The sequence below is a fragment of the Mercenaria mercenaria genome, chromosome 7 (assembly GCF_021730395.1).
Source record: "Mercenaria mercenaria strain notata chromosome 7, MADL_Memer_1, whole genome shotgun sequence".
NCBI classification, from domain to species: domain Eukaryota; kingdom Metazoa; phylum Mollusca; class Bivalvia; order Venerida; family Veneridae; genus Mercenaria; species Mercenaria mercenaria.
Genome location: NC_069367.1, coordinates 42859328 through 42886590, shown reverse-complemented (window position 1 = coordinate 42886590; position 27263 = coordinate 42859328). Strand labels below are relative to the sequence as shown.

The 27263-nt window shown below is 33.7% G+C and overlaps 2 protein-coding genes across 10 annotated transcripts in view; both read right to left on the bottom strand.

Annotated features, from left to right (window-relative positions):
- The window catches only part of LOC123554298 (stimulator of interferon genes protein-like), a 67296-nt gene extending 43057 nt beyond the window's left edge, over positions 1–24239 (bottom strand). For 2 of the 4 annotated variants that reach the window (XM_053548249.1, XM_053548250.1), the window contains exon 1: positions 23009–24230. The gene's annotated coding sequence lies outside the window, so the exon portion shown is untranslated. Of the gene's footprint in view, positions 1–23008 lie in introns of all 4 variants that reach the window. The other 2 variants (XM_053548255.1, XM_053548254.1) reach the window with 2 other exon arrangements.
- LOC123554293 (uncharacterized) lies at positions 90–22126 on the bottom strand. 6 transcript variants are annotated; one of them, XM_053548247.1, is made up of 15 exons: positions 21755–22126; positions 21043–21241; positions 13073–13623; positions 12717–12812; positions 12271–12506; positions 11846–12029; positions 10957–11030; positions 10496–10546; positions 10089–10139; positions 8592–8846; positions 8347–8467; positions 8044–8163; positions 6826–7040; positions 3512–3719; positions 90–3272 (listed from the first exon to the last, which is right to left on the bottom strand). In XM_053548247.1, the coding sequence occupies exons 3-15, from the start codon at positions 13503–13505 to the stop codon at positions 3202–3204; spliced, it is 2115 nt and encodes a 704-aa protein (XP_053404222.1). In that variant the 5' UTR covers positions 13506–13623; positions 21043–21241; positions 21755–22126; the 3' UTR covers positions 90–3201. The 6 variants fall into 6 exon arrangements, with proteins under 6 accessions (XP_053404222.1, XP_053404223.1, XP_045200277.2 ...); XM_053548248.1 differs by lacking the exons at positions 21043–21241; positions 21755–22126 and adding an exon at positions 20902–20921; XM_045344342.2 differs by lacking the exons at positions 21043–21241; positions 21755–22126 and adding an exon at positions 18606–18673.
- Positions 24240–27263: the final 3024 nt, after the last annotated feature.

The window sequence follows — 27263 nt, the reverse complement described above, 5'->3', positions numbered from 1 at the left end:
TAAGTACACACAGAAAACTAAGCCTATCGGCTTTACCCTTCTTCCCAAACAGGAAGATTGTTACTAGAAATAAAAACAATGGCAATTAATGTCATTTCTTTCTTGTTTTATTCAAATTCAAAACGTTCGGTATATTTTTTGTTATGTACAAGTAAACATAAAATGAAATACACCATATCCAACATAGACGGTTTATTACTTTCTACCATTCAGATTTTTTATGTCTTGTTTACAGGGGGTTTTGTTGTTGTTGTTGTTTTTTTCGCAAAAAAAGATCTGTTTCTCGTTTATGAAGCATTTTCCTCTAAGTTTTTCATGTCTTAACTATGGCGTGTTACACAATTTCACAACCTATTGTTACTTTTTAAATTTGCACAATCCAACTCCGAAATCAGTATTTCTTAGTCCTTCGTAGCAAGTCCATATTGAAAATTGTTTCTGCACGATGACAAGATGGTATCGCCACAGGATTTTGTTGAAAGCAAGAAAACAAACCGATCTTTCGAAAGATTTTTACCCTGCTTTCTTCGCCAGCTAAATCCAACTAACATACTTTCTTTAGTTGGCTTTTGAAAAATGTATCTCCCTAAATATTGAATAGGACCGAATCTGTAAGTCATAATTTCGAACAGAGTTGGCGTTAATTCATCAACGTTTGCAATACAACGTTTTGTCCAATCCCTATGCATATAATGTACAATATATTAAAACTCAAAACAAAACAATGCACTAAACACAAAAAATGATATGTTGCGATTGTGAGCACTGATTTTTTTTTCAAAATATGATGAAAACTAGAGCTATCACTAAAGGTGATGAATGTACCCCCCGCATGCACTGACACAGTACATTGCAATTTGACGCACACAAGATTGCATAATTATGTGGACTGTATGTATATAGACTGTATGTATACAGTATAGTAACAAAAAACAAAGTCCCATAATTATGCAGAATATTTATCTAAAAGAATGTAACATGCAGCATGCACAACTAGGGTTGGTACTGATCACTTGTGTGAAGTTTCATTAAATTGTGTGTAAGGGTTTGGTAGATTAGGCACGCACAAAATTGCATATGCAGACTGTATGTACATAGTATGTTAACAAGAAACAAAGTCCCATAACTCTGCAATTTTTGTCGCTGAAAGAACCTAACATGCCCCATGCACAACTACTGTTGTTACTGATCACTTGTGTGAAGTTTCATTAAATTGTGTCAAGGGGATGAGGAGAGATGGTGCGCACAAGATTGTGTCTATGTATATAGTATAGTAACAAAAAAACAAAGTCCCATAACTCTGCAAATTTTTTTTCTGAAAGAACCTAACATGCCCCATGCACAACTACTGTTGTTACTGATCACTTGTGTGAAGTTTCATTAAATTGTGTCAAGGGGATGAGGAGAGATGGTGCACACAAGATTGTGTCTATGTATATAGTATAGTAACAAAAAAACAAAGTCCCATAACTCTGCAAATTTTTTTTCTAAAAGAACCTAACATGCCCCATGCACAACTGCTGTTGGTACTGATCACTTGTGTGAAGTTTCATTAAATTCTGTCAAGGGGATAAGGAGAGATGGTGCACACAAGATTGCGTCTACGGACAGACGGCCAGACGGCCAGACAGACAGACAGACAACCTGAAACCAGTATACACCCCCCACTTACAACTTTGTTGTCGGGGGGTACAATAAACAACCTAATGAATTCAGTAACTTTGATGGATGATATCAATGTATTTTTAATTATAAATTACATAGTAAGACAAAGTAAGCGAAATCAATGTTATAATTGGCATCGGTCAATTTAGAAAAGCTAAAAATGTCTTAATTCGATTTTCTGAATACATAACATTATGAAACAAAACTCATTAATATCTAACTATTCAAATTAACTCAGTGTCATTGTGGAAATACCTCTTCATTGCAAAAAAGGTGTTCTAGAAAGTAGAAACTTTCCTAGAGAAAATTATAGGTATTTTGCGTTTTCTTAATAAACTAGCTGATTGTAGAACATTTTCCTCCAAGATATTTTAACCCTATTGAAAACATGGCAAGCTGTACATCCCACAGATGAAATGATATATTGATGTCCCAGAAAATAAAAAGTATTTGGGTGAAAATGTCCATTTCAGATATAAGCACGTTTGGGTACAAACGTCCTACACATTTTGAGGGTTTTGGTGGCGGTTGTACCCAGCAGTCTAGTTTTTCATTTTGGATGTTAGGTTTTGGGAGCTGGGCAAATGTCCTTGGGGGTAAATGGTCTGGTTCTGTAACATTTTGCTCATGTGCTTTTCTAAAACTATGTGGGTATTCATTTAGTGAGCAAAGTAATTACAGTGTTCTGATTTATACCATGAAACAACCATGATTGTATTAACGTTATTCTAGCATAAAAAAACGTTAATAAAAAGTATATATAGTCCACAAGCCTCATTAAATGTTCATAAAATACTAGGGAATGTTTAATCATGTTGACGTTGTTTCCTTTTGAATTATGCTTTATATGGGCATTAAATATGCGTTTTACTTTTGCAAGGGAACGCGCATATGTAAGTTTGCGCGAGTGAGAGAATTTCTCAGTAATACACGTTCACTTTCTTGTTATATGGGCATTTAATATACGTTTACTTTTTGCAAGGGAACGCGCATATGTATGATTGCGCGAGCGAGAGAATTTCTCAGTAATACACGTTCACTTTCTTGTTATATGGGCATTTGATATACGTTTACCTTTTGCAAGGGAACGCGCATATATAAGATTGCGCGAGCGAGAGAATTTCTCAGTAATACACGTTCACTTTCTTGTTATATGGGCATTTAATATACGTTTACCTTTTGCAAGGGAACGCGCATATATAAGATTGCGCGAGCGAGAGAATTTCTCAGTAATACACGTTCACTTTCTTGTTATATGGGCATTTAATATACGTTTACCTTTTGCAAGGGAACGCACATATGTAAGATTGCGCGAGCGAGAGAACTTCTCAGCAATAACGTTCACCTTCTTGTTGAAATACCCCAATACAGTAGTTTTAAGCTGATTGTTTGATGAATAAAGCACAAACATAGACCAAATCTATATACTGCTAGACACAGATGAGCAAGAAGTACATAAAGTTCATGCAGATTTTCGTATTCTTGTCATTAATATATGTCACTTTTATTCCGTTATTTCTCACTTTTAAAATGATTTTATTTCAAACACTCCTTCAGTCGTTCCTCCAAAACTGATGTTACTTGCTCCTTCTTCTGTCCCATTTCGTCTGAAATAAAATTATTGTTTTAAAGCATTTTTCCTGTCGTTCATTTCTGTGTGCGAACATTCTAAAAACTAACGCTGTAAGTAAGTGTGTCATTACAACATTTAAAGGACCATATATTACTGAAAATTTAAATACAGTAATTGAAGATCTTTAAAACAAAATTTCATAAAGCGTTACGCAGTTTCGCATACGATTAGATAGGATTAGATATTTACTTTTACGGATATATGTGTACCTACCATCAAAATAAACTATTTCACATTTATCACCAACGTTCCCACCAATCTTTTCATTAAATAATGGGTTCTCTAGAATTTCCTTCGAAAGCTTAACAAACTTCCACGCTTGGTCTTTCATCTCCACGTCATTCAATCCCGAGAATTTAAGTTCTGTCATTTCATGTAATGTGATTGCCGGAGTTGCATATTCCCGCGAATAGCACACTTGCTACAAAGAGAGTATTATCAAGAGATTACAAGGCGGATCCATATTCCATTTCAGTTATATCTACATACTTGCTATCTAAAGCAGTTATACACGTTTAAATAACCAGAACTGACAGAATGACGTTATTTATCCGGAAAAGGGCTAGAATAATGCCTTGATTATGTCGGCAATCTATTATGCCCTATGTATTAAGTGCTAAATACTCGGCAGTACTGTCTTCCTTAAGGTAAATTTGAACAATAAAGTTTTAAAATACCCCAAGATAGTAACATGAAATAAGCTTTAACTGATATTTAGCGAATTTTGAACAAATTGTCATAAAGGACCTTTATTTTCTATTTTGACATATTTTGAAATATCATGCGTAAATATCGTCGAAAGTGCATTTTCACCGCAGATGTCCATAGAGAAAGGACTTCGGACACTATCATATGCTTCTAGCCTACATTTTGAAGGCAAAATTCCCATTAAGTATTTAAACAATACCGAAATCGTTTCGAGTCAATGATAAACCAATGTGTTAGTTAATTTATTACAGCAGAAACTGGTTTGTATCTGTTCCTATCAAGATGTTTTTCTTATTTTATCTAGGCCAGGATATATTTTCTTGAAAAAAATAAAATCTTTAATTTCCGTAAAAATATAATGTCATCACTTTACGGAAGTTTTAAATATATGAATTCCAGTCGAATAAAGTGACAAAATCATTTTATTTAAGGAAAAAAATAACATTTTAACATTAAAATCCTATAAATAAATAAAAAATAGAACGATATTTTTGCAAACAACCTGTACTTGATTTATCTATACACTGTTTGTAATGTAAAGTTATTGATGCATTACATGTGTGAATAGGTATACATGTATAAGTGACCGGTCAGTTTTATTACAGTGGTTCAGGTGGTTATTTAAGTACATGTACTTGTCTGTATAGTTCTGTTATAAGTGATGGCAGATAGTTGTGTGCTGCATAACATTAATACTAAAAAAAGGCAGCCGTATGGTTGGTTCTTGTTTGGGATAAGTACCAGTGGCGCAGATAACATTTGAGCCGCGCCATGAGAAAACCAACAGATGGCATATATAAATACGGCTAGACGCGACAACGAACTAAAAGGTCCAGTCGAGTTTCAGGTGGATTTTTTATGCAGCGACCTGGATACATTTTTATTACATGTTTAAGCCAAATGAGCCGTGCCATGAGAAAACCAACATAATGCAATTGCAACCAGCATGGATCCAGACCAGCCTGCGCATCTGCGCAGACTAGTCAGGATCCATGCTGTTCGCTAACGGCTGGTTTAATTCCGAGAGGCTTTGAAAGCGAACAGCATGGATCCTGACCAGACTGCGCAGATGCGCAGGCTAGTCTGGTACCATGCTGGTCGCAAAGCCTTTATGTTGGTTTTCCCATGGCACGGTTCATTTGGCTTAAACATGTAATAAAAATGTATCCAGGTCGTTGCATAAAAAAATCCACCTGAAACTTTTCGCGTCTAGCCGTATTTATATATGCCATCTGCATGGAAAGGGACTTGACACATCACTTTCGTGGCATCACGTTGAATGTGAAACCGTCACTGATATGACCTGCCATGAAGCTATTGTTCTTGACCTATGCATCACAGGCATATCAATGCCAAGCGTTATTTCTGTTGGATAGACTATAGTCAGGATCAGATTAACTGCTGTGCACATATTGCCTCTTTTTGTATGGTATTTAGGCCTAGTCCGCCGCAAAGAACAGTCTTCAATTCAGTTTTCACAGAAGGAAGAACATGAAGTGATGAATGCGTGTGACATTTAGTATGTGTCTAAAAAAATAAATATAAACGCGCAGAAGATGAAAAAATAAAAAAATGAAAAATATATAAGAAATACAAAAAATAATAAAAACAAAATGGAAAACAAATTACATCCTCATCGCTAGTGGCGTGAGCGTCCCGAGGTGGGGAGGGGTGGGGGCTTGCAGAAGATTACCTGGTGTGTTGCAAGTACGTTAAAGCAAATATTTGTCAGTCTACTGCAACAAACAACCAGGATAAGCCAATGAAAATTTAACCCAACAAATAATAATGAATTCACTGTATTTGCTTCTTTCACTACTTTACATGTATAACATGCCTATAATACCCTTTCAAACATTTGTATAGTATTTGAGTTACAAACAGATGTAAAAATATGTGACTATCAATTTATTAAAAATGAATATAAAATGTATTGGTTACTTTACATTTGGGAACACCCTGTAGTTATATTTTTTTTGTTTAAAGTACTGTTCCACCCCTTGCATCAACATAATAGTCACAGAAAATGCGTATAATTAATCTCTCCATATGCTGGCCAAATATGGTTTTGATGCACTTTGTGGGAACAATGTTGTATAAAGCAAAACACTTTTTATATCTGTATAACAGGGTACGTAATTCTATTTAGAACAAAAATCACTGTTCTATGAAACAAATATTGAAAATTTGACTTTAAGAAATAATCTCAAATAGGTATTTTGATGGCATATGTAATTAAATGCTTATTTCTTAGTAGTTTATTTTTCATTCTTGGAGTAGGCAAATTCATATAGAAAGTGTCCGAAGTCCTTTGACGAGAGGACTCATATTTTCAAAAAGGTCTAAGCATAGAACCATATTGCTAATTATTTATTTCTCTTTTTATTTTATTTTGTTTTATTGGCTGATTTATTTTTCAGATGTAACGACACATTAAAACAGTTTGCATAAAATTAAAATGCATTTGATGGAATTTTGAAGCAACCCGCCTATAGTAATTTTTTCCATTACAGCTTCTTTTTGTTGTGGGCCTACTTTGCAAATACATGGCTCTGTGGCTGTGATTGTGGAGCTCTATGCTTCCAAGAAAACTACCCTTACCTTTTATCGTTTGAAAAAAATTACATTGTTCAACAATATTTGTTTCAAACGTGCAGAACTACCTTAACTGTAAAATACGAGATGTACATGAAGTCGTTTCTAAATGTAAAACGGATCGCACTTGATTAAAATCAGTGTCAAATGTTAGAACTGTAATATCTTTAATAATTCAAGTTTGTTACTTTTTGTCATGTTTTATTCATGAAAGATTAAATTACTTTTCCATTGTCCAGCGTCAGCCTGTACAACTGTAGAAAATATTTTCTGAATCCAATAACAACTGGCTCCAGCGGACCGAGATGTTCTTCATTGGGGAATATTGTTCCTGGCCCAGGAAATGAACAGGAGGCCGGTACAATGACAAAAAGCTTGTACACACATTTGCAACCACCGTTGTATTTCTTTATACCATCATCGAACCTATCTTTGAAATCTGAAACGTTAAATTCATTGCTTAATTAGTATTCAAAGTTTTCTGTCATCACAAACATGTATAATATGCACATGTTATTATCAAAATGATTTTCCATTTCTTGGATAATCTTAAACCTTGCTCAATATTTGTTATTGTAGAGCTAATCAAAAATATAAGGCTACCAGAGTAAAATTGATTAGTGATTAGAATACGGAAATATGTCAGGCAATGTGTCATATTGTAGTTTAAATAGTTAAGCTGTAAAGTACTGGGGGGAAAAAACACCAAAAGAAAAAATAGAAACTCCAAAGGTTGCCCAACACGACAAAAATGAAAACGTTGTAAGCTTAGTTTGTCTGAGCCGTTTGCTATTTTCACAGACTGTCTTAACAACAACTATAAATACATTTCTGAAACGTAATGCGCCTTTAGAACAAGGGGTTGTTAGTAACATATCAAAAAATTAAATGATATAAAGGTACATTTTCATTTCATTTTATAACCTCACCAATTTGTTAAAAGTCATAAATACAAATAAAACTTGCATTTTAGAAAAGGAGTCAATACCATTTATAAGAAATCAAAGGTTTCCATATTGACTTTTACATGAAAATGCTTAAATATCAGACATATATGAAATGATCTATTTAGGTAGGACCGACATCAACATTATTTCATTTACTTTCCAAAATCCGTTCTTCGCTAGTTTGTATATTGCAGAAAATTTTGAGTATCTTTGTGACATTTCAAAACTGGGCTGAAGACGTAAAATACATGAATTTATCTGAAGGTATGATTTGATTTTGCTTAAAGTTTAAATTATATCAATAAGATGTTGTTCTAAGCGTACGCAAAAATTTCAAAAAACTACTTTTAGTTTTTATAGTATTAACAAAATAAATGGCGGTTTAGCTGCCTTATTTGGTATATGTTCTTTGCTTGCAGGCAATTCGTTGCATACATAATCTTTGTAACTAGTTTCTCGTGAACAACAATCCGAATAAAGTTAACATATAAGTACCTCTGCCGTTTTCTGTCTTTCCTGTGAGATTGAATGGCAAATAGTTCATAAGGTAAGAGTATGCTAATCCTTCATAGACGACACCTGCAGGAAGCAATTCAACCATCTTTGTGTCTCCCGCTGTAATATAAATATAGATATATGGAACAAAATAAGTCTGCAACAAGCTTTTATATTGGGAGTAAACCATAATGTTAAAAGACGATCATATATATATTATAACAGATAACGGCGTAATATGTCCAGGTGGAAAACTAAACATAGTCCTTTATTCATTTAAAGTGATAACAGGTGTTATATTACCTTGCAGCGTTTTCCAGAGTTTCTCTAAATAAGCTGGATCTTCTTTCTTAAGGAGCGTCGTGCATGCGAAATGATGTGGAATTTCATTAATATCGGAATCCTGTTCTAAAACTGGAATGACCTGAAATTATAAAATAAATAAACATGTTTACAATAGCACTGTTAAACAATCTAATTTGAATAACTTGACGTGATAATACACATAATGAAACACATTTGTATTAACGAAGAAACTGAAATCTTACCTGGACTTGATTTTCTGTAATACTTTTAGCTAATGCTGCTTCAAACTGCATTGCCATAGTGACGTCTTTCACTGCAGATTCGGATACAACGAATATATTCCATCGAGAAGGACCCAAGTCTTTGAAGTGCATTTTTGCATCTCCATTTGAAAACTTTACATTCTTCTTCTTCAAGAAATTCATTATTTCCTCGGCCAAAGATCTATCCGCGTCCACGTCGCTTTTGTATGTTACTGTAGCGGTAACGTGTTGATCCTTTAAACAATATACAAAAATATCACTGTTACTATATATTACGCTTTATTATTTTCATTTCGGGCCTGCGTTGCCGTGCAGTCAAAGTCGCTGACGTTGAAACACTTGCCCCTCACCGATGTGTGTTCGAGTCTTGCTCGGGGCATTGAATATTTTATATGAAGAAGCCGGCTTACGGAGGGTTGGTGGTTCTACCCAGGTGCAAGCAGGTAATGGAAACATAAATCTGCATATCAAAAACATGGAAAGTAAAACATAAATAGTTTTTGTCATACGAAAGCTGATATACAAGTGTAATGCTGCTGTAGAAATTTGGTTCATTTTAGATGATTTTGTTATTGGAGAAAAAACATTTCGTTCTATGTACTAAGTTCAGAAATTTTCAACTTTTGAAACTAAACAAGCGTTCCTTCTTTCAATGATTTTAGCACAGACATTTAAGTCAGATCTGAATTGTTATTTGTACAATACAAATATTCAACTACTATAATGTAAAACAAAATAACTTCTAAAAATATTGCAAAATATATGTACTGTTAAGTATGGAAGTGGCCTACCCACAACACTTTTAGTGAAAAACGCCATTTTCTAAAAATAATTCAGCAAAGGAAAAATTTCAACGAATGTCATATATTCATCTCAACTTATCAAATAGTAAAACCCAAAACATGGTCATCGGTAGTCTTTCAGTAAATGGTACGAACCTTTCATGATTTTTCTTCCATCTCAGTAAAATAATATGTGCCGCGCCATGAGAAAACCAACATAGTGTATTTACGACCGGCATGGATCCAGACCAGCCTGCGTATTCGCGCAGTCTGGTCAGGATCCATGCTGTTCGCTAACAGTTTCTCTAATTCCAATAGGCTTTGAAAGCGAACAGCATGGATCCTGACCAGACTGCGTGGATGCACAGGCTGGTCTGGATCCATGCTGGTCGCAAACCCACTATGTTGATTTTCTATGGCACGGCTCATATATTGTCATTTGCTCAACCAGGACGAATTCTTTGCCCTCTTTAGGTACGCATTAACATATAAAGAAGATTTTAGACGAGTGAAAAAAGACAAAAATGTAAAATTCGTTTGATGACAAGTCAGTTTTTTTCTGGTGAAACATTGCAATATTCTCATGTGTATACCAAAATTGTGATATTGCGTTTCATTTTACTACCACGAGTTCAATTTTACTCTTCATTTATTCGTGTGCCTCTGTAGATTCTATAATGTTTTGTCAACTTACCCCATCTTTAATTTCCCCTTCACTGCTCACAACATTCGATAGCGGTGCCGTCTGAAACGCAATAAGCATTCACCGGTCAAGCAAAAGGCAATTCACAGTATCAAAGTTTATGAATTGTTTGTGAGCAAGCACAAACTTTAATATGTATTTTGTAAAGCCAACAATTTCGTAGACAATAGCTAGGATGATGTAAAAACGAACAAAAAGTACAATTATTGTCTCACAATTTCAGCATTTTGGATTTCATCAGACTAAATGAGGACATTAGCTAACAAAGTGAGGAAAGTACAGGTACATTCTCCAGTATATACCGAAATGAAGACATATTTGTATTTCACTACCATGACTCGACTCGACTATGTATTCAATTTTACCTTAGTAGATTCTATAATATTTTGTCAACTTACGCCATCTTTAAGTTCCTCTTCACTGCTCCCAACATTCGATTGTGATGCCGTCTGAAAAGCAATAAACATTCACCTATCAAGCAAAACCAATAAGTTAAAAGACAATATCTAGGAGTACACGTTGTTAAAAAAAGAAATACAATTATTGTCTCAAAATTTGCGGTTTTTTTTCCTATCTGTCCTTGTAATGTCATTTGAGAAACTGATTTGTGGACTTCATATGACTAAATGAGGACAATAGCTTAAAAAGTGACGAAAGTACTGACAGGCGATATAAAACACCCTTCATGACACGTTTACGATTCCTACATCAACGATTATAGTCAAACACGGACTTTAAAATTGTATGTGTATGCGAAAATATCTTACCTCACAGTGTATCGGATTGGCTTGCTAGACGTTCTTTTCACGTTTATTAAAAATATACATATTGACGGTGATTAATTTTAACATACTAGTACCTCTTTTTGATCAGAGAACTCCTCTTGTAACGCATTCCAGATGTCTTTTGCGGGTGATGCTTTGGCATCATTATCTGAAGGAAGAAATGTTTTAGGTAAACGGATACAATGTATAGCCAAACATGAAACTTGTCCAGTGAAAACATCGAGCTCTATCCGAGGTAAACCTGAGATAAACCCTCAACCCGTGAAAAAAAAACATTTAGAAAATCCCTCAGCCTTAGGTAAACATGTTGTTTCGAGTTCAAAGGAAACATTTTAAAGTGTGATAATTTAAGAAAATTATGATTGTCTGTATGGAACTAAATATTATTATACCACATTCATATGTGGTATAATATAGTGATTATTATAAAGAGCTGATGCAAAGCCTCCTGCGTTATCAAGAAATAAAATATCAGTGGTAAATAGTGTTATTTTTGCATTCAAAACTAACTGGCTTGAAAGGAGTCATTTTGCTATTTAAAATATCAAAAAGTCTCCTTTCAAGGCAGGCCATTTTTTTTTCAAAACCGTGTTTACTGGTTCGAGATAGGCACATCGCAATGATACAGGCCTACGCGTTGACGGCAAAGGCTGACTGGGTTTCTGAGATTGGAATTTTGTTTCTACGGAGGGGTGAAAGTGACAAAATAAAATACGCTTCAGGTTTCAACTGTATAAAAAAGTTTACATATCAAAATCACCGTTACACAAACATCGACGCGAGCAATTTGTTAAAAAAATCTTGGTACGTAAAAGAATTCTGAAAACATTAAAGACAAAAGCAGCATGTATTATTTACGGTGTATTTCATTCAGACACTTAAATTGTGGCTGTTACTGACTATCGTAAATACAGATTTAGACTATCGGGCTCAATATAGCTTTACAAAATACTTGTTACATACCTTCGAATGGTATTATGACTGAGGTATTTTTACAGTTTGGGTTATTGCGATGGTCTACGAGTTCTCTTAGAGTCATCCGGAATCGAGGCACTTGAAAACGGAGGTCTATGTCCGCAAATCCCAACTCTTTCATTTTTGACATGGTTGCCAATATGAAAGGAATATCGGCCAAAAAGAAAAATGACTGAAATTTAAAACATCGAAATATAATGAATTTGTTTGAATGAAATGTTCAGATTAAGTCAGATTTATTGGTGTGAAATTTGTAAAACATATATTAATTTGTTGCATTTTCAAATGCAAAGAATATAATGCATTGGTGTTGTTTTGGCTATCAATATTCGGGATCCGTATACATTGTGTACATGTGTAAATGAAGGATTGTTACAGTATCTAATTAAATATGAATTTGCAACAAACAATACCTCTGTCGTCTGTGTATTTGTGATTTTGTAAACTGTTGGGTTGTACTTTCTCTTCTTATCTCCATGTGTAAAATCCATTTCTAGAGGTTTTGGCATTTTCTCTATCAGAAATTCACCAAATTCTCCTTCTATTGGTTTTGGTTTACAAGAAGCTGGTATGATGATTACAAATTTCTGTGAAAAGTTATTTGCTTCCACCGAGTAGTATTCACTATTTTTGATCTCCTCCTTTGTAGCTATAGTATAAAATGTAAAGGTAAATAATTTAAAGTAGGAAGCATTTTCAGAATGTTTTCAAACAGTTTGATTACGTGAATTATACCAAGATAATATCTAATTGTATAGTTCCTGCAGCGATGTGAATCCAAATTTAACAGACTGTAAGTTTTTTTGAAATAATAAACAAAATAAACAAAGTTTGTATTACAAGAAAATAAAATCTTCACCTGGAAGAACATAAGCCAGGTAACCAAAATAGTAGTTAAAGACAAGACCATGAGCAACATTCCCGGCAGGTAGTATGTCTCGCATAGTCACTTTTTCTGAAATAGATGAAATTATACATCTTACAAAAGCATGAAACGAAAAATGATGTGGTGGAATTATAAATGTATGCTGTTTTTGCTGCATGTAAATGGTATGATAAGATTTGATAGAAAAAAGCAATGCATAGTAATTTATGTACCTTTAATTTCCGATATGATAAGAGTTGATAAAAAAGCAAATCATGATAATTTATACACTTTTTATTTTTGAACTGATACGATTTTGATGAAAAAGCAAATCATGATAATTTGCCTACCTTTTATTTTCGATGCAAGGTCATCCTTCCATGAGTCTTCGCTGAAGTCTACGACAATATCAGGTATAAGTTCAAGCGTACCGGTTTTAAACCCAAGCCTTTCTGCCTCTGAGACACCTTGAAACACCAGACGAACACACATTGCATTTTCACGATGTGACTTTTCAAGGCCCATCAAAACTTCAAACGTTACCCAATGTGATGACAAAGCGTCCTGAGTTAATAAAATAAGCACGATATCGGACCGTGATACGGCGAATAAAACATTATCGAATACTCGCCGCCCGACTTGAAATGTACCGTCTTTGTAATGAGCAAATGTTTTAAGGCCTTTATCTGTTAACCCCTGGTCTATTTTTTCAGCTACCTCATTATCCTCTGAACTGTGCACAATAAAAACGTCATAGTGTTCTTCTTCTTTATCAGATGCCATCTCTGTCGCTTTTCGTATCTACTATAGTCCAGATATTGTTGCTTTTATCCACCTGTGGTAATAGCTTCCCTCGCTCCCAGACTTCAATTTTTTATCAGGTTTCCCGCGAATGTCGCATCTAAAAAATAGAGGTACACATTACTTAAACATTAGATGAAACAACATCGCTCTTCTTTTTAAACACATTTCGTAAACTTATTTCAAGCATCAAGCATTTTCATTTACATCAGTCGGTAAATACATTAGAAATAAATAAACTGAAATAATATTTCAGAAAAGGACTACAAAACAATTTTGACTTCATTTCACGCAAAAAGATCCTGTTCTTAAATTTAGAGAAAGAAATCTTGAATCGTAAAAATTCTTGAATTTTTGTGATCAAATACGCTCACGATCAGACTAATTAACAAAAAATTAAGGTTATTTAATTGGTTCAAAGTATTATGGTCCTCGCTCCAAAAATAAAAATATTTTCAGTGCCGTTTTAATTGACTAAAATGCTGATTAGTTTATTATTTATTTCATTACTTTAATTGATTGATTGATTGATTGATTGACTGATTGATCTACTTCCTTATTTTGCTTTATTTTATTTTGTATTGAATTACATTTAATTTAGGGCCTAAGTATAGTATAAGCAAAAAGTAGTTTCGTGATTAAGTTTTTGAAATAATACGCTTTAAAGTATTAATACGTGTTTACTAAATAATAAATAATATATTACTACATTTCTAGTGATGAGAGCGAAACTATTTTATCTTGTTTTTTTTTAATTAGAACTCAGCCCATGTATAAATAATATATTTCTACATTTCTGGTGATGAGAACGAAACAAATTTATCTTGTTCTTTTATTTATTATTGATTTCATCACTTTTGATTGATTGATTGATTGATTGTTTGACCTACTTCCTTATTTTGCTTTATTTTATTTTGTATTGAATTATATTGAATTTAGTATATGAATAATGATAAAGAGTAGTGTCTGATCTGATTAATTTTATTATTGATCAACCATTTAATTTATTACTTATTTATTCCCAACGACAACTCTAATTGATCATTTAAATTCAAATATATTTAGCAATAGATAGATGATAAAATATACGATAAAACAAACTAATATATTTGCACAGTCAGATGTGACATCGCGTGACAAAAACAGTCGATGATTATTTATACAGGTAGGTATTCAGTAACACTGAATAAAAATGCCATGCAAGCTTTACATCAATTAATCGCTTACTTGTTTTTTAAAGGATATATAAAAATCAAAATAGAAATTAAGTAATAAAACAGGTAATAGGGTTTCTACAATCTGCTGGAAACCCAGTGTGAAATATCTACTTTCGATATGATATAGCATTTATTTCGGTCCATCAACATATTACAAATTTCTAAACACGCAAGAAGTGGTAAAATGTAAGGGTAGATTTCCTGGAAGCACAGAGTATCCCAAACACAGCCAGAGAGCCATGCATGGCAATGTAGGCCCGCAACAAAAAAAAACTGATTGTAACAAAAAAAAACATAGCAGACGGGTCTCTTGTGAAATCCAACAACAAGTACATTTTTATATATGCAAAATACAAAAATGAGTGAGGGGTAGATAAAAGGGTGGGAATGTTGGGGAAAATGGAAAAAGAGCAAGTACAAGTATTCAACAGGGAAAGACTCGCACAAAACACCGCCTTATCCCCACAATGCAAACTGCAGCTAGCAGCGCAAACTCGTGCGTACATAAGACAACACACACACACGCACGCATAACAGGGCAAACAAACAGACAAGCAGGGGAAAAAAACACAGTTGGACACCGCCCATGGACGACCGGTGGCCAAACATTTGATGGCACCTAAGCTCAGTCATAGTAAAAGGAGATGGACGTAAATTCAGGGGCGGGGGTGTGGGTAGGGCGGAGAGGAATAAAAAAAATACAAACAAGATTGTACACGTAACTTAGAATAAGAAACGGACAAAAAAAGCAAGTTGAAATATTGGCACCGCCTTGGAACTGTCATTAACCTATTTAAAGGAGAATGAGTGTTGCGTGTGGGGAGAGGTAAACGCTTTAAGGGTATGCCAACCTCGCGGGTCAATCTAAGGTATAATTACACCAATGCACTCAACAACTTGTCTGAAGTCAGAGCACCAAGAACGTAACTTTTAAGGGCACAACTGAAACAAGCTTCTGTTTGTCCCCTCTCCCCCGCTTATGTTTTCCTATTAATGAGATAGTAGATTAAGTATTTAACTGCTTTATCACTCTGGGAAAAGGTAATGTTTAGAAAAAAACAACAAAAGGAACATAAATATACACGCTGTTTCACCTTCAAATTAATAAATACGAAACACGTATAAATAAGAGCAAGCAGATTAAACAAATAATAAATGGCCAATACGTAGGATAAGATAAATGAAAAAGACTCACTGATCGAAGTTATAAAATCAAATCTATTGCAAGCTTCTTAACATGTAAACATGCAATAAGAATACCAAAACAAGCCCCTACCCGCCGCTCCTCCCGCCTCAACCCACTTATTGTTTTCCAGTTAGTCAGATAGTAGATTTAATATTTCATTGTTTGATTACCCAGAGCAAAGACAGTTTAGAAAAAAAACACGAAGTACAAAGTCGAAACAGTAGCATATAGCAACATGTTTCAAACACCAAGCAAGCAAACAGGCAATACTGAAACAATCAATATATGGTCGGCCGCTATATTGTACTTGTATTATTTAATTGATTTTTAGAATGAGAAACATTGCTCTTTCTCAAAGTTTGTGGCGTTTATTTGAAATTAGATTCAAACATCTATTTAATCATTGAATTATTATATCAAATGGTTAAATCAGTACGATCTTTTGCATTATCTTTAAAAGAATCGTCAATGTATTAAATAATTTAATGGAAACATCATCAACAAACAGGCTATCATTACATACTGCATTATTACCATATGTAGAATTCACTATTTTCTTAAGTTATTAAACTTAGTTGTTATCAATTGAAGGTCAACCCAATGATACAAAATATGCAAAATAAGATATATGACGTAGTTTAACAAGTAATAGGACAGGTAAACTCCACTGGAAATCCCGATTGAATTTACGTTTGAAATTCTACTTTCGATTTGATACCACAGGAGTTTGTAAACAGTCCGTTCAGCAAATTAGACGTCTTGTAGTTTCAAGTTCAATTAGTTCGTTTATATGCCATATTCTCCAAAGAAGCCATGTCTAGAAATCTTGTTTGTTTGTTTTGGGTTTAACGCCTTTTTTAACAGTATTTCAGTGACGTAACGGCAGTTAACCTAACCAGTGTCCCTGGATTCTGTACCAGAACAAACCTGTTCTCTACAAATAACTGCCTACTTCCCAACATGAATCAGAGGTGGAGGACGAATGATTTAAGACAAAGTATCTTTTATCAAATCGCCAGGGAGAACATACACCCCGCCCGGGGATCGAACTCACGACCCCACGATCCGTAGAGCTGTACTCTCCCTACTGAGCTAAGCGGGCCGGCTTTGAAATCTTGATTTATATTAGAACAAAATATTGCAAACTGCACAACTAGCAATATCACAAATTACTGCAAATTTAACAACACGTATAGCAAAATTAACACAATCTATTAAGTGCATTCATATAATTTAGAAAATGATAGATTGAATGCATTTTTAAAGCGACTTGCAGATTTTAGCACCCTAGGTAAAAGAGATAGGGTATTTAAAACAAAGAGGTCACGATAATCCTTTATCGCTCACCAGAACGAAAAATATTACCACTAAAATAATTCAAAAACTGCAGATTCAGTAGAGTAGATATTTATTATTTTCCATAGAGAAATATAGGGAAACGTAACTCGGGTTAGGCACCCATAAACATAATATGACGGCTTTTGACAATTTTAGTAGACGGTCACCCATAGAATATTTTAGTCGGAAATAATTTCAAAATTGGGCAAAAGGTTTAGGAGGAGATGGCGTTTAAAGATCTTTTTATATTTACCTCTGGTAGCCATGCTTTGTGACGAATCAGAATAATGTGGAGAACATTTGTAGATGATCATTCAAGGAACATTTCTGTGAAATTATTTCAAAATCTGACCAACGGTTTAGGAGGAGTTGTAGTTTGGAAAAAAAAATCGTTTAGTTCTGGCTGCCATATTTTTGACAAATTGGAATAATTGGAACACTATTGGTAAATGGTCACCCAAGAAAGCAGGAAAGCAGCTTGTTTCTAACAAAAAAAAAGAGAAACAAAAAAATGTATCATTTATCACACACATCAGTGCTATGCATTAGGTTAAAAGTCGAACATACATAAAAACACAGTATTAAAATGCTGGAAGTGTCTTTAACTGAAAACCTAATAAAAGTATAACATATAATCATGAATGTAGATCTACATATACTATTATATATATTTCTATTTAGCCACATCTGATGATAATTTTCTACATATGAAGTAATTATCTTATGACAAAACATTTCAGCGAAAACTGGGCATTTGATATCTTTATTTAGTTTACAAATGTGTTTTGTTGATTGTAACTTCATGATTTCGATTGTACTTGAATATTACAGTGCTATGTTAAATGAATTTATTTTTGCAAAATATCTTATTAATTAAAACATTCGATTCAATTATAATAATCTCTGTATATGTATATAAACAAATCGTCTTTTGTCAATCTGCGTATTTAAAATTCTATATATATAAATTTAGCAGCACTATCATACAAGTATTTGCCAGTATGATTTTTCCTTATAATAATCTTCATATATTTATAGCTATATTCTAAACAAATGTTGTAGAATACTTACAACACAGAAACTAAATAATATAAACTAATTTCTTTAAGATACTAAAAAAGCAAGTATTGTATGAATATTAACATACCTATATTTCAGAGAAGTCGTGTATACATTTGTATTCAAAACAACACAGACGAATGCCAAACTTGGAATAGTTCTAATATATATATATATAATAGTACTGACAATAAAAGACATTAATGTTTTGTATTTTTAGGTTAACGACACAATTTTAATCATGATCTAATCTGAATTAACAACTAATAGTTCAAAACCTACTTTCGTTTTAAATCCACAGGAGTCCGGTACTATTTTGAGTAAACGGCACTGATTATCGATTTATAGGTAAAACTTTACAGATATGTTAACAAATAATGTAAATATTTGTCTCTGTAAAAACGACCGTACAAGAAAGAAGTCAAAAAAAACCAATTTGAAATAGATGCAGCCTATAGGTACTAAACAACGAATAAGAGCGAACAAAACAACAACAGAAAGAAATTTGGGGATAAAAGCTCATTACTTGGTCTTTCATGACATTCTGGAAGAATAATTTATTTCTAAGCTTATTCTTGCTACAAACAAGGTGACATGTAATATGTCTTATAAATTTATGAATTCGTATTCTTTAAAAACATCCAATGGCTACCTGTCACTAAAATGATTTACATATACATATGTAGTTATTAACTTCAATGTAGAAAGTCCTCATCAAAAGAGCCGTGCCATGGGAAAACCAACATAGTGGGTTTGCGACCAGCATGGATCCAGACCAGCCTGCGCATCCGCGCAGTCTGGCCAGGATCCATGCTGTTCGCTTTCAAAGCCTATTGGAAATGGAGAAACTGTTAGCGAACAGCATGGATCCTGACCAGACTGCGCGGATGCGCAGGCTGGTCTGGATTCATGCTGGTTGCAAACCCACTATGTTGGTTTTCTCATGGCGCGGCTCAAATATGTTTAACCTTTCTAAGTATATAAATCAACTGGTTATAGAGCCACATTCATAAATACATGCTATGCAGTAACAGCCGACTGTTTAAAAGACTTCCTGATGTTTTAGTGGTAGTACACATTTATACTGTGTTCAGCTATACATGTATACAGTTTGTACTGTGTTTAACATAATGCATAGTACTGTTAATACATATAAGCTTATTAATTCTATGTTTACATAAACTATATATAGTATTTGTTTTGGGTCTAGTTTACTTTAAGGAAAGTGCATTTATGTGACATCCACTTTGTAATGTTATTATCCATTCAAACGGACTGATTTTGTTAAATTCTTATACAGTGTAAGTAAATTACATACAAAGATAAATATTTTTTCAATAACATAACGTCTTTCAAAATTTTGTAGACAAATATGAAAGTGTACGCACCTATAAAAATCCTCAGAATGCACCTGTATAAAGAATGGATCGCCTGGATGTTCAGATTATTTCCATGCAAAACAAAAACAAAAGCAACTGCAGTTTCCTGTGAGAAGCTGAATCTAGTGATATATCTGTTTATCAAGCAAAAGGCCAGTACGGTATTGATTTTTACTCATCTCATTCTAGCAGCTGCCTTTTGATTATACCTAAATATTGTTTTTAATAATGACATGAAAGAATAAACTTATGAATTACTAAAATAGTCTTTTGTATTTTGCATATGATTTAAATGTACTTGTATGATTTTCGAAGCAACCCGTCTGCTATATTCTTCTGTTACAGTTTCTTATTGTTGTGGGCCTACTTTGCGATGCAAGACTCTATGGCTGTGTTTGGGGTGTTTTTTGCTTCCGAGAAATTTATCCTTACCTTTTATCTTAAATAATTTCTTTGGTTTAAATATCTGCAGGATTTTCTTATACTTTGTTTTATTTTTTAAAGGTCCAGATATTTGTTTTATATTCATATTCTAAAAGTCTCCTATATATTATGGAAAAAAGTTTTCTCTGTGTAAAATGTCTAAACTTTATACAAAATGTTGTTTCATGCAATATAAGTCATCCAGAAGTATTACAAATTAGAAACTGTGCAAGCTATTTTTAAAATCAAGAATGTTTGTATTACTTTGCTTGAAGTTCGTTTAAATTATTTATAATATGACTGATATAGTGTCTTATATTTACAGAGACGGCCTTGCTATAGAAACAATGGATCGAACAATATGTTTATGAATAGTACTGACTGCATTTACTTACATGACAAACACGAATCTGCAATGAGTTTCATATTTTTACTGCTACATAGGCGTAGGAGCCGGGGGGGGGGGGGCAACGGGGGCCAGCCCCCCCCCCCCCCCCCCCCCAAGCTATAATAGGGGGAGGCGAACTATAGTTTATTACATTTTTATAAAAAGAATGTAACATTGAGCGCAATCACTACAGTTCCGGTTTGAGCGTCTGCAAAAACGATGTAAGTATTTAGCCTGTTTACGCATGTTAACGTTATGTATTTACGTTTTTCATTGTCCATTCAAAGGAAATAATATTTCTAAAACTTTATATCACAATTAGACAACTCCAGCGCTATTTGATTGTATGTCAAGGGCTTCAACAGAAGAATGTAAAAAAGTGGCACACCTGATAAGAACTGACGATTAAGTTACAAGCTGCAGACAGTCCAGCGCCTAGTCGTATGCGTATCATCAGAATAACTCAATGATTGCTAAAACACAAGAAGCTTGAGGGGGCCTATGGCAGTAATATGCAATGTAAACCTACTTTTGGTACGTCACTGTACTTGCATCTTCTGTAACATTGCATGCAGTGTTGTTTCGATTCTCAACAAACTGTTTGAAGGTCACATACAACCTGACACCTTGCGGACGCACATCAGTATCGACAAAGCCAATCTTCTCCATCTCATATGCTAACGCAAAAATGTCTAGGCCATCAGAACACAAATTACAAAAGTCTGCAACTGAAAGAAAAATGATGTGTCTATTATAATGATTTACTGTTAGGTACACCTTTTCAGTAATTAGGGCAGTCCTTGAGTATCCTTTAAAACTAAGACATACACAGTTATACTTTTAAAATATTTCTACGTAATTTCAAAGTGATAGTAGTCTTTTCTAAAACTTAATTAGTTTTAAATTCATGAACAAAAATATTTTCATAGGGTTCTTTACATTGTAAAATGTTTTACTGCACAGGAAAAATACCTTTTCGATCCAAACATTGTCCTAATAAAGATGTCTTTAAAATACAAACAGTCCTACTACCACCCTTGAAGTCATTTGCAATGGTGTTTAACTTAGATATGGGACACCACTTTAAAGACAAAATTTACGTAAAATCCTGTTGGATCAAGCAACAGATAATCAATATTACAAAACTGCTTAGAACTTAAAATAAGCAGGAAACATTCAATAATTATTCCATGAATGTAATTTTAATTGTAAAAACGTTTGAAAAACAGTGTACTGAATACCTCGTTTCCACTCGTTCTCTTATAGATGTCCAGAGTATGTGTCCGTTGTGTGCCACCGCGTGTGACTTCCATATCGAATGAACGCGGCATGTTTTCTATAATGAAGTGTTCGTATATTCTAGCGTTCATTCTAAACATTAAAATGGACGAGGTCGTATTCATTTAAAAACAACTATTATAGATAAAGCCCACAAGACGGCTCTTTAGAAGTACATGACGCAATAAAACAAACAGCAGACTTTTCCCAGTTCAGTCCACCAAATAATTGTTTATCATTGTCAATTCAAAAAATTTTGTGGGCAAAATAATCTGTGTATATTCACAAAGATACTAGACATTATTTTCCTGGTACGAATTTAATTACTTAAGAAAGACATGCAAATTTAGATAAAGTCCTTAAGATTGAAACGAATAACTTCTACCAGGAAGATGACAGGAGCCACTTTACCGCCCCCCCCCCGCCCCCCCACACACACACACACCCTATAACAATTTCTACACATCGAGTGTTCTAAAAGTAATCAAATTAAACAAAAAGAAGTATCTGTAATCATATTATCAAAGTTCACTATTAGGGGTTAATCAAAACTGACACAATTTTAGGTAATTTGCCGATTTTCCAGCTTTTGATGGGTTAGGAACCCCCCCCCCCCCCCCTCCCCCACCCCCCAAGGTGCGCCTCCGGTCATCATTCTTGGCACGGGCGTTGGTAGGACGGAGAGCTTACTAATACGGGGCCCGTCTTATCAAGGATACTTACGAGAAACGGACCTCGCAAGTTTCTCGTAAAGTTACAATGTTGATTAGACGGCCCAATGAACAATTGTACAACCAAAGCGAGGGGCAAGGGATTAGTGGGTTTGCGACCAGCATGGATCCAGGCCAGCCTGCGCATCCGCGCAATCTGGTCAGGATCCATGCTGTTCGCTTTTAAAGCCTATTGGAATCGGAGAAACAGTTAGCGAACAGCATGTATCCTGACAAGACTGCGCGAATGCGCAGGCTGGTCTGGATCCATGCTGGTCGCAAACCCACTATGTTGGTTTTCTCATGGCACGGCTCATTTAGTCTTTATAGATCACAGAAACAACCTATCACATGGCAAAACTGTCTATAAGAAAAGTAGAATCATATTGATTTATAATAATATATATACTATAGTAGTTCTTTTTTTACTTTTACCGTTAAGTTTTATTTCCCTCCAAAGACAAAATGGTTCACAAGTATTACTCAATAAATATCATTTGTACTTACCTGTTATTTTCATGGAAAGGTCTTTGTCGAATTCTACTGCGTCATTTGGTATTAAAGTTTATACTCCTTCTTGTTCGTTTCAAGACACTTTAACAGACACAAAATATTTTCGTCGTATGACTTTTCCAGTGCCACAAAAGCTGCCGGCGTGCTTTATAAACATTATCTGAACAGGTTTTGAGTGTTTAAGCAGAATAGCAGATATGATACTAATATTGTCGTATAACTAAGGCGGTATATTCCTCCGGGATAGTAGAACACAACTCAGTCCACATCTTTAGTAACTCATTAATTTTGCGAGCTTTTGTAGCGTTCCTTAAACTATGCACAAAAACATCGTATTTTGGTGAACTTGTGATATTTTCCGCCATGATATTCCAAATACAGGTACTTCGAAATTATTGTTTAATTCTTATAAAATTGGTATTGCCCAAGGTGTAGATACTGAAAACAATAATGTTATTGCAAACACAAAAAACGCATGTCAGTTTCATCAAATTAGAGAATAATAACTTCACTGTTCAATTTATATTATTCTTATAATTTCGGGAAATTAATTCTACGCTTTTGGGATATCGTTTATTTTCGTTCATTTTATTTCCTCCGTATAACATAGAAACATTGATTAAATACATTTTTCATTTCGCTTTTATTCATTCACTTATTTATATTATTTAGTTGTTCAATTTTAATTATATTCTCTTAACTGCAAATGTCTGTTCACATAAACTTAATACGAATGGTGGATTTTCTGAAATGTCTGAAAACTTCAACCATCGTTATTGATTTCAATAACACTATATGTTCATAATAATTGTATGTGGTTCGGAACTTTATGGTGTATGAAGATCGTTCCCGTACATCGTTATGACACTACAAAATGTTAACTCGGGCCTAAAGATTTTAAGAGGATACTGTTAGAAAAAACCCATATTCTGTCTCTCTTTTTTTTCTTGACATTACACTTTGGAAATTACAACGTATAATTTTATGGCCTACAAGTTATGTTAAGGCGTAAAAATTGTTTGTTTCCGGTATCCCGACCTACCCTAAAGTTTTGGCCAGACCCTAAATGTGTTTATGGCCTTGGAGAATTTTTTTTTCAACTTTTGAACAAAAAGTTACAAAACTACACTTTTTATGCTTTAAGCATGGTCAGTGATGTTGGAAATCAACTTACTGATGCTTTAAAGGCACAGTCCCCTTATTTGTATTCATTCTTTGACACAAAAATAATGTCAGAAAAATCTCACTTAATATAAAAAAAATCCAATGAAAAGTTTTCCTACCTACCTACCCTAATTTTTTAGCATGTTACCAGTAACAAGATTTTTTAGGCCTAACTGCGCATATCAACAACGAATTCATTTGTAAGCCATATTGACATTTTGATATGTGAATTATTCGTTATCACGGACTTCCCTTCCAAATTTCCAAGGCCAAACAAAATTTGTTATTGTTTCGTTTCGAATAGGTCTTTTTTAGCCTAGAATCTGCAATTCCTCATGAAAATCACCAATACATTTAAGCACACAAAATCAGTTCATATTAATAAAAACAAAAACATAACGGCATTTCTGAAAAAAAGAAGAAATGGATAGTTCATTTAATAGACATTAGTATTTTCTACTTCACTCCCCATAGATCAAAAAAAAATAATCAGTATTGTTATTCGACTTTAAAGCGCCATGGCGTCACTCTAATAAGACACGTGAATTTCCAATGCATTGTTTAAGTTTCATTTAATTAGACCGACAAAACGTATCTTAACGTCTGAAATCATAAAGAAGAATCACATTGCAGTAGCTGACACTCTCAGTATCGTAGGCAGGTGTCCAAAACTTTAGAAGGCCTACGAAAGCTTTCCTTTCATTTTTTTCTAACTTTCACATACTAACATAATATAGCCTGAAACTACTTAACACATAAATTGCTTTTGAAAATCGCCCAATTCTTTTTGGAAAAGAGAGAGAGGGGGGTGGGGTGGAGTGGGAGTATCAAATACCACAGAAGAATAGTTAATAATACCATCTTTATAGATGCAAACTACTGGTTATTGTTAAAGTATGTTAAAACGTGATATGATACTGTCTACTCCTTATTGTTTGATGTATTATACTTCAATCTGTTTTATTCTTCGTTTGTATATTTATTGTATGTATATTTTTCTAATCTTGTCACTGATATGAGGTGGTGAAAAAAGTTGACAAAAATGTTCACGGTTAAAGATACTAACAGCGAAACAAATAAGAAACGTTGAATGTCCGATAATTTTCCCTTAGCACACAGAAAAATAACATCGGAAATACCAACGTATAGTTTATCGGGAATACCTAAGGTTTATAATTATACAGTATACACGCTCTGCATGACAACCTGCGTTGTTTAAATGTTTACTTTATAATAAGAAAATCTATAACGTACTTGCGTATAGCTTCATAAATTTAATTATCAATATCTTTTGTTCTTTTGCAACCTTTCGATTTATTAGTCACTCTAACTAAAATATATAAAATTTACGTAAACAAAATTTATTTTAAACATACAAATTATAATTTATTGAACAGTCATCTAAATTCGCTGTAAATCTGAGTTATCTAACAAAGATACTTTTGAATGTTGTTGGAAACCACGATCAAAGTTTCAAACGTTAGTGTAAAAATATTAGATTTATTGGACTCTTAGATTATATTTTTACGAATTCCAAACGTTTTCAATTGACGTTTGAAAAAGTTTTGTATACACGATAGGTTAATTGAAATTCCATCTGAAGCTAGAAACAGTTACTCGAATATTTCAAATCTAGAATAATTCAGTACTCTTAAAGGTTGTTGAAATCAAACGGCAAAAAATATTCTCATAACGAAAGTTGGTTACATTTAGTAACAAGAAATGAGAGCATAGATAGGTTCATCAAGTGCGGTTTTTTTTTTATAAGTCTCTAATGTTTTGTAAAATAAATATTCATATGTTCTGGTTTTCTGGAATAAATGCAAAAAAAGTTCATATTTCTTATCAACTTCTGTTACGCTTCGGTAACGTCTACTCATTACAATTTATTTATTTATTTATTTATTTGGGGTTTACGGCGCACCAACACAGTATAGGTTACATGGCGCCAAACAGGACTACAAATTTTGGTTCCACATCTCATTTACATCGAAATAAAAACATGAGGTATGGAATCAAAATTTGCATACCTGCTGGAATCACAGAGTTACTGCAAAACCAAATGTTAAGACCCTATTAGTCGCCTCTTACGATCATGCAAGGGTAAGGCAGTGGTTCCAATTCTTTTCATACACAGATCGTCCCAGAACTACATGGGGCAATAGTCAGTCATGGTAATATAACAAAAACAGCAACATACAAAATAACACTGTTTTTTTAACAAAAAACTTAGAGTAGTGATTCAATATCTGCGTGGTTTGCCTTTTATACATTATACAACACATACGTGTTCATATTTAATGCGCAAAAGCAGACATTTTTACAATTATAAAAGTGCATTTTCCTCACAACCAAAGAATATATATTGTGAATTGCATCACATTGCAATGATTTTCTTCCTGTCTTATCTTTGTTATATTCACAATTTAAACGTTTTAGCGGGAAGTTCGTGTTCTTCTTCGTGTTTATGAAATAAAAAATAAATGTAAGCGAACACTTCTCTGCACTATAGATATACACTAATCAAATCTAAATAGAAGCATAACCCAAGCAAAGAGACATAACATTAGCAGGGAGATAATGAAATGTACAACATACCTCACGTCCCATTCAAGCTACATCTTAAGAGGAACTATTTAACATTGACGGAAATTCATGAACCAAAAAAAAAAAAAGAAACATAAATACTCGCAAGACTTAGTTTTAGATAATAATTATAGAGATAATAGTTCGATTAACTAGACAACTACATTACAAAAACGCTTAAGAATTACAAAACGTTCTATTTATACTCTAACGACAATATGAACTAGTATGCAAAATATCTAAAGTGAACTATTTTATTTTTATTCATGGTCTGGCATACATCGGCCCAAGCACACTTACTGTTACCCATTCTTAAACAATTATGCAGTTACCACGACTCGAGTCCGCCAAGATCTTATATTACCTTGTTTTACGAGTATATAATGCGTCAAACGTTCCCATGAATGTCGCGATTGTGCAATGTGCCGAACAGCATGTTTTTACAGTTTTGCTATAAATAAAACGTTCATTATATAAATGTAACGCATATGCATCTCTG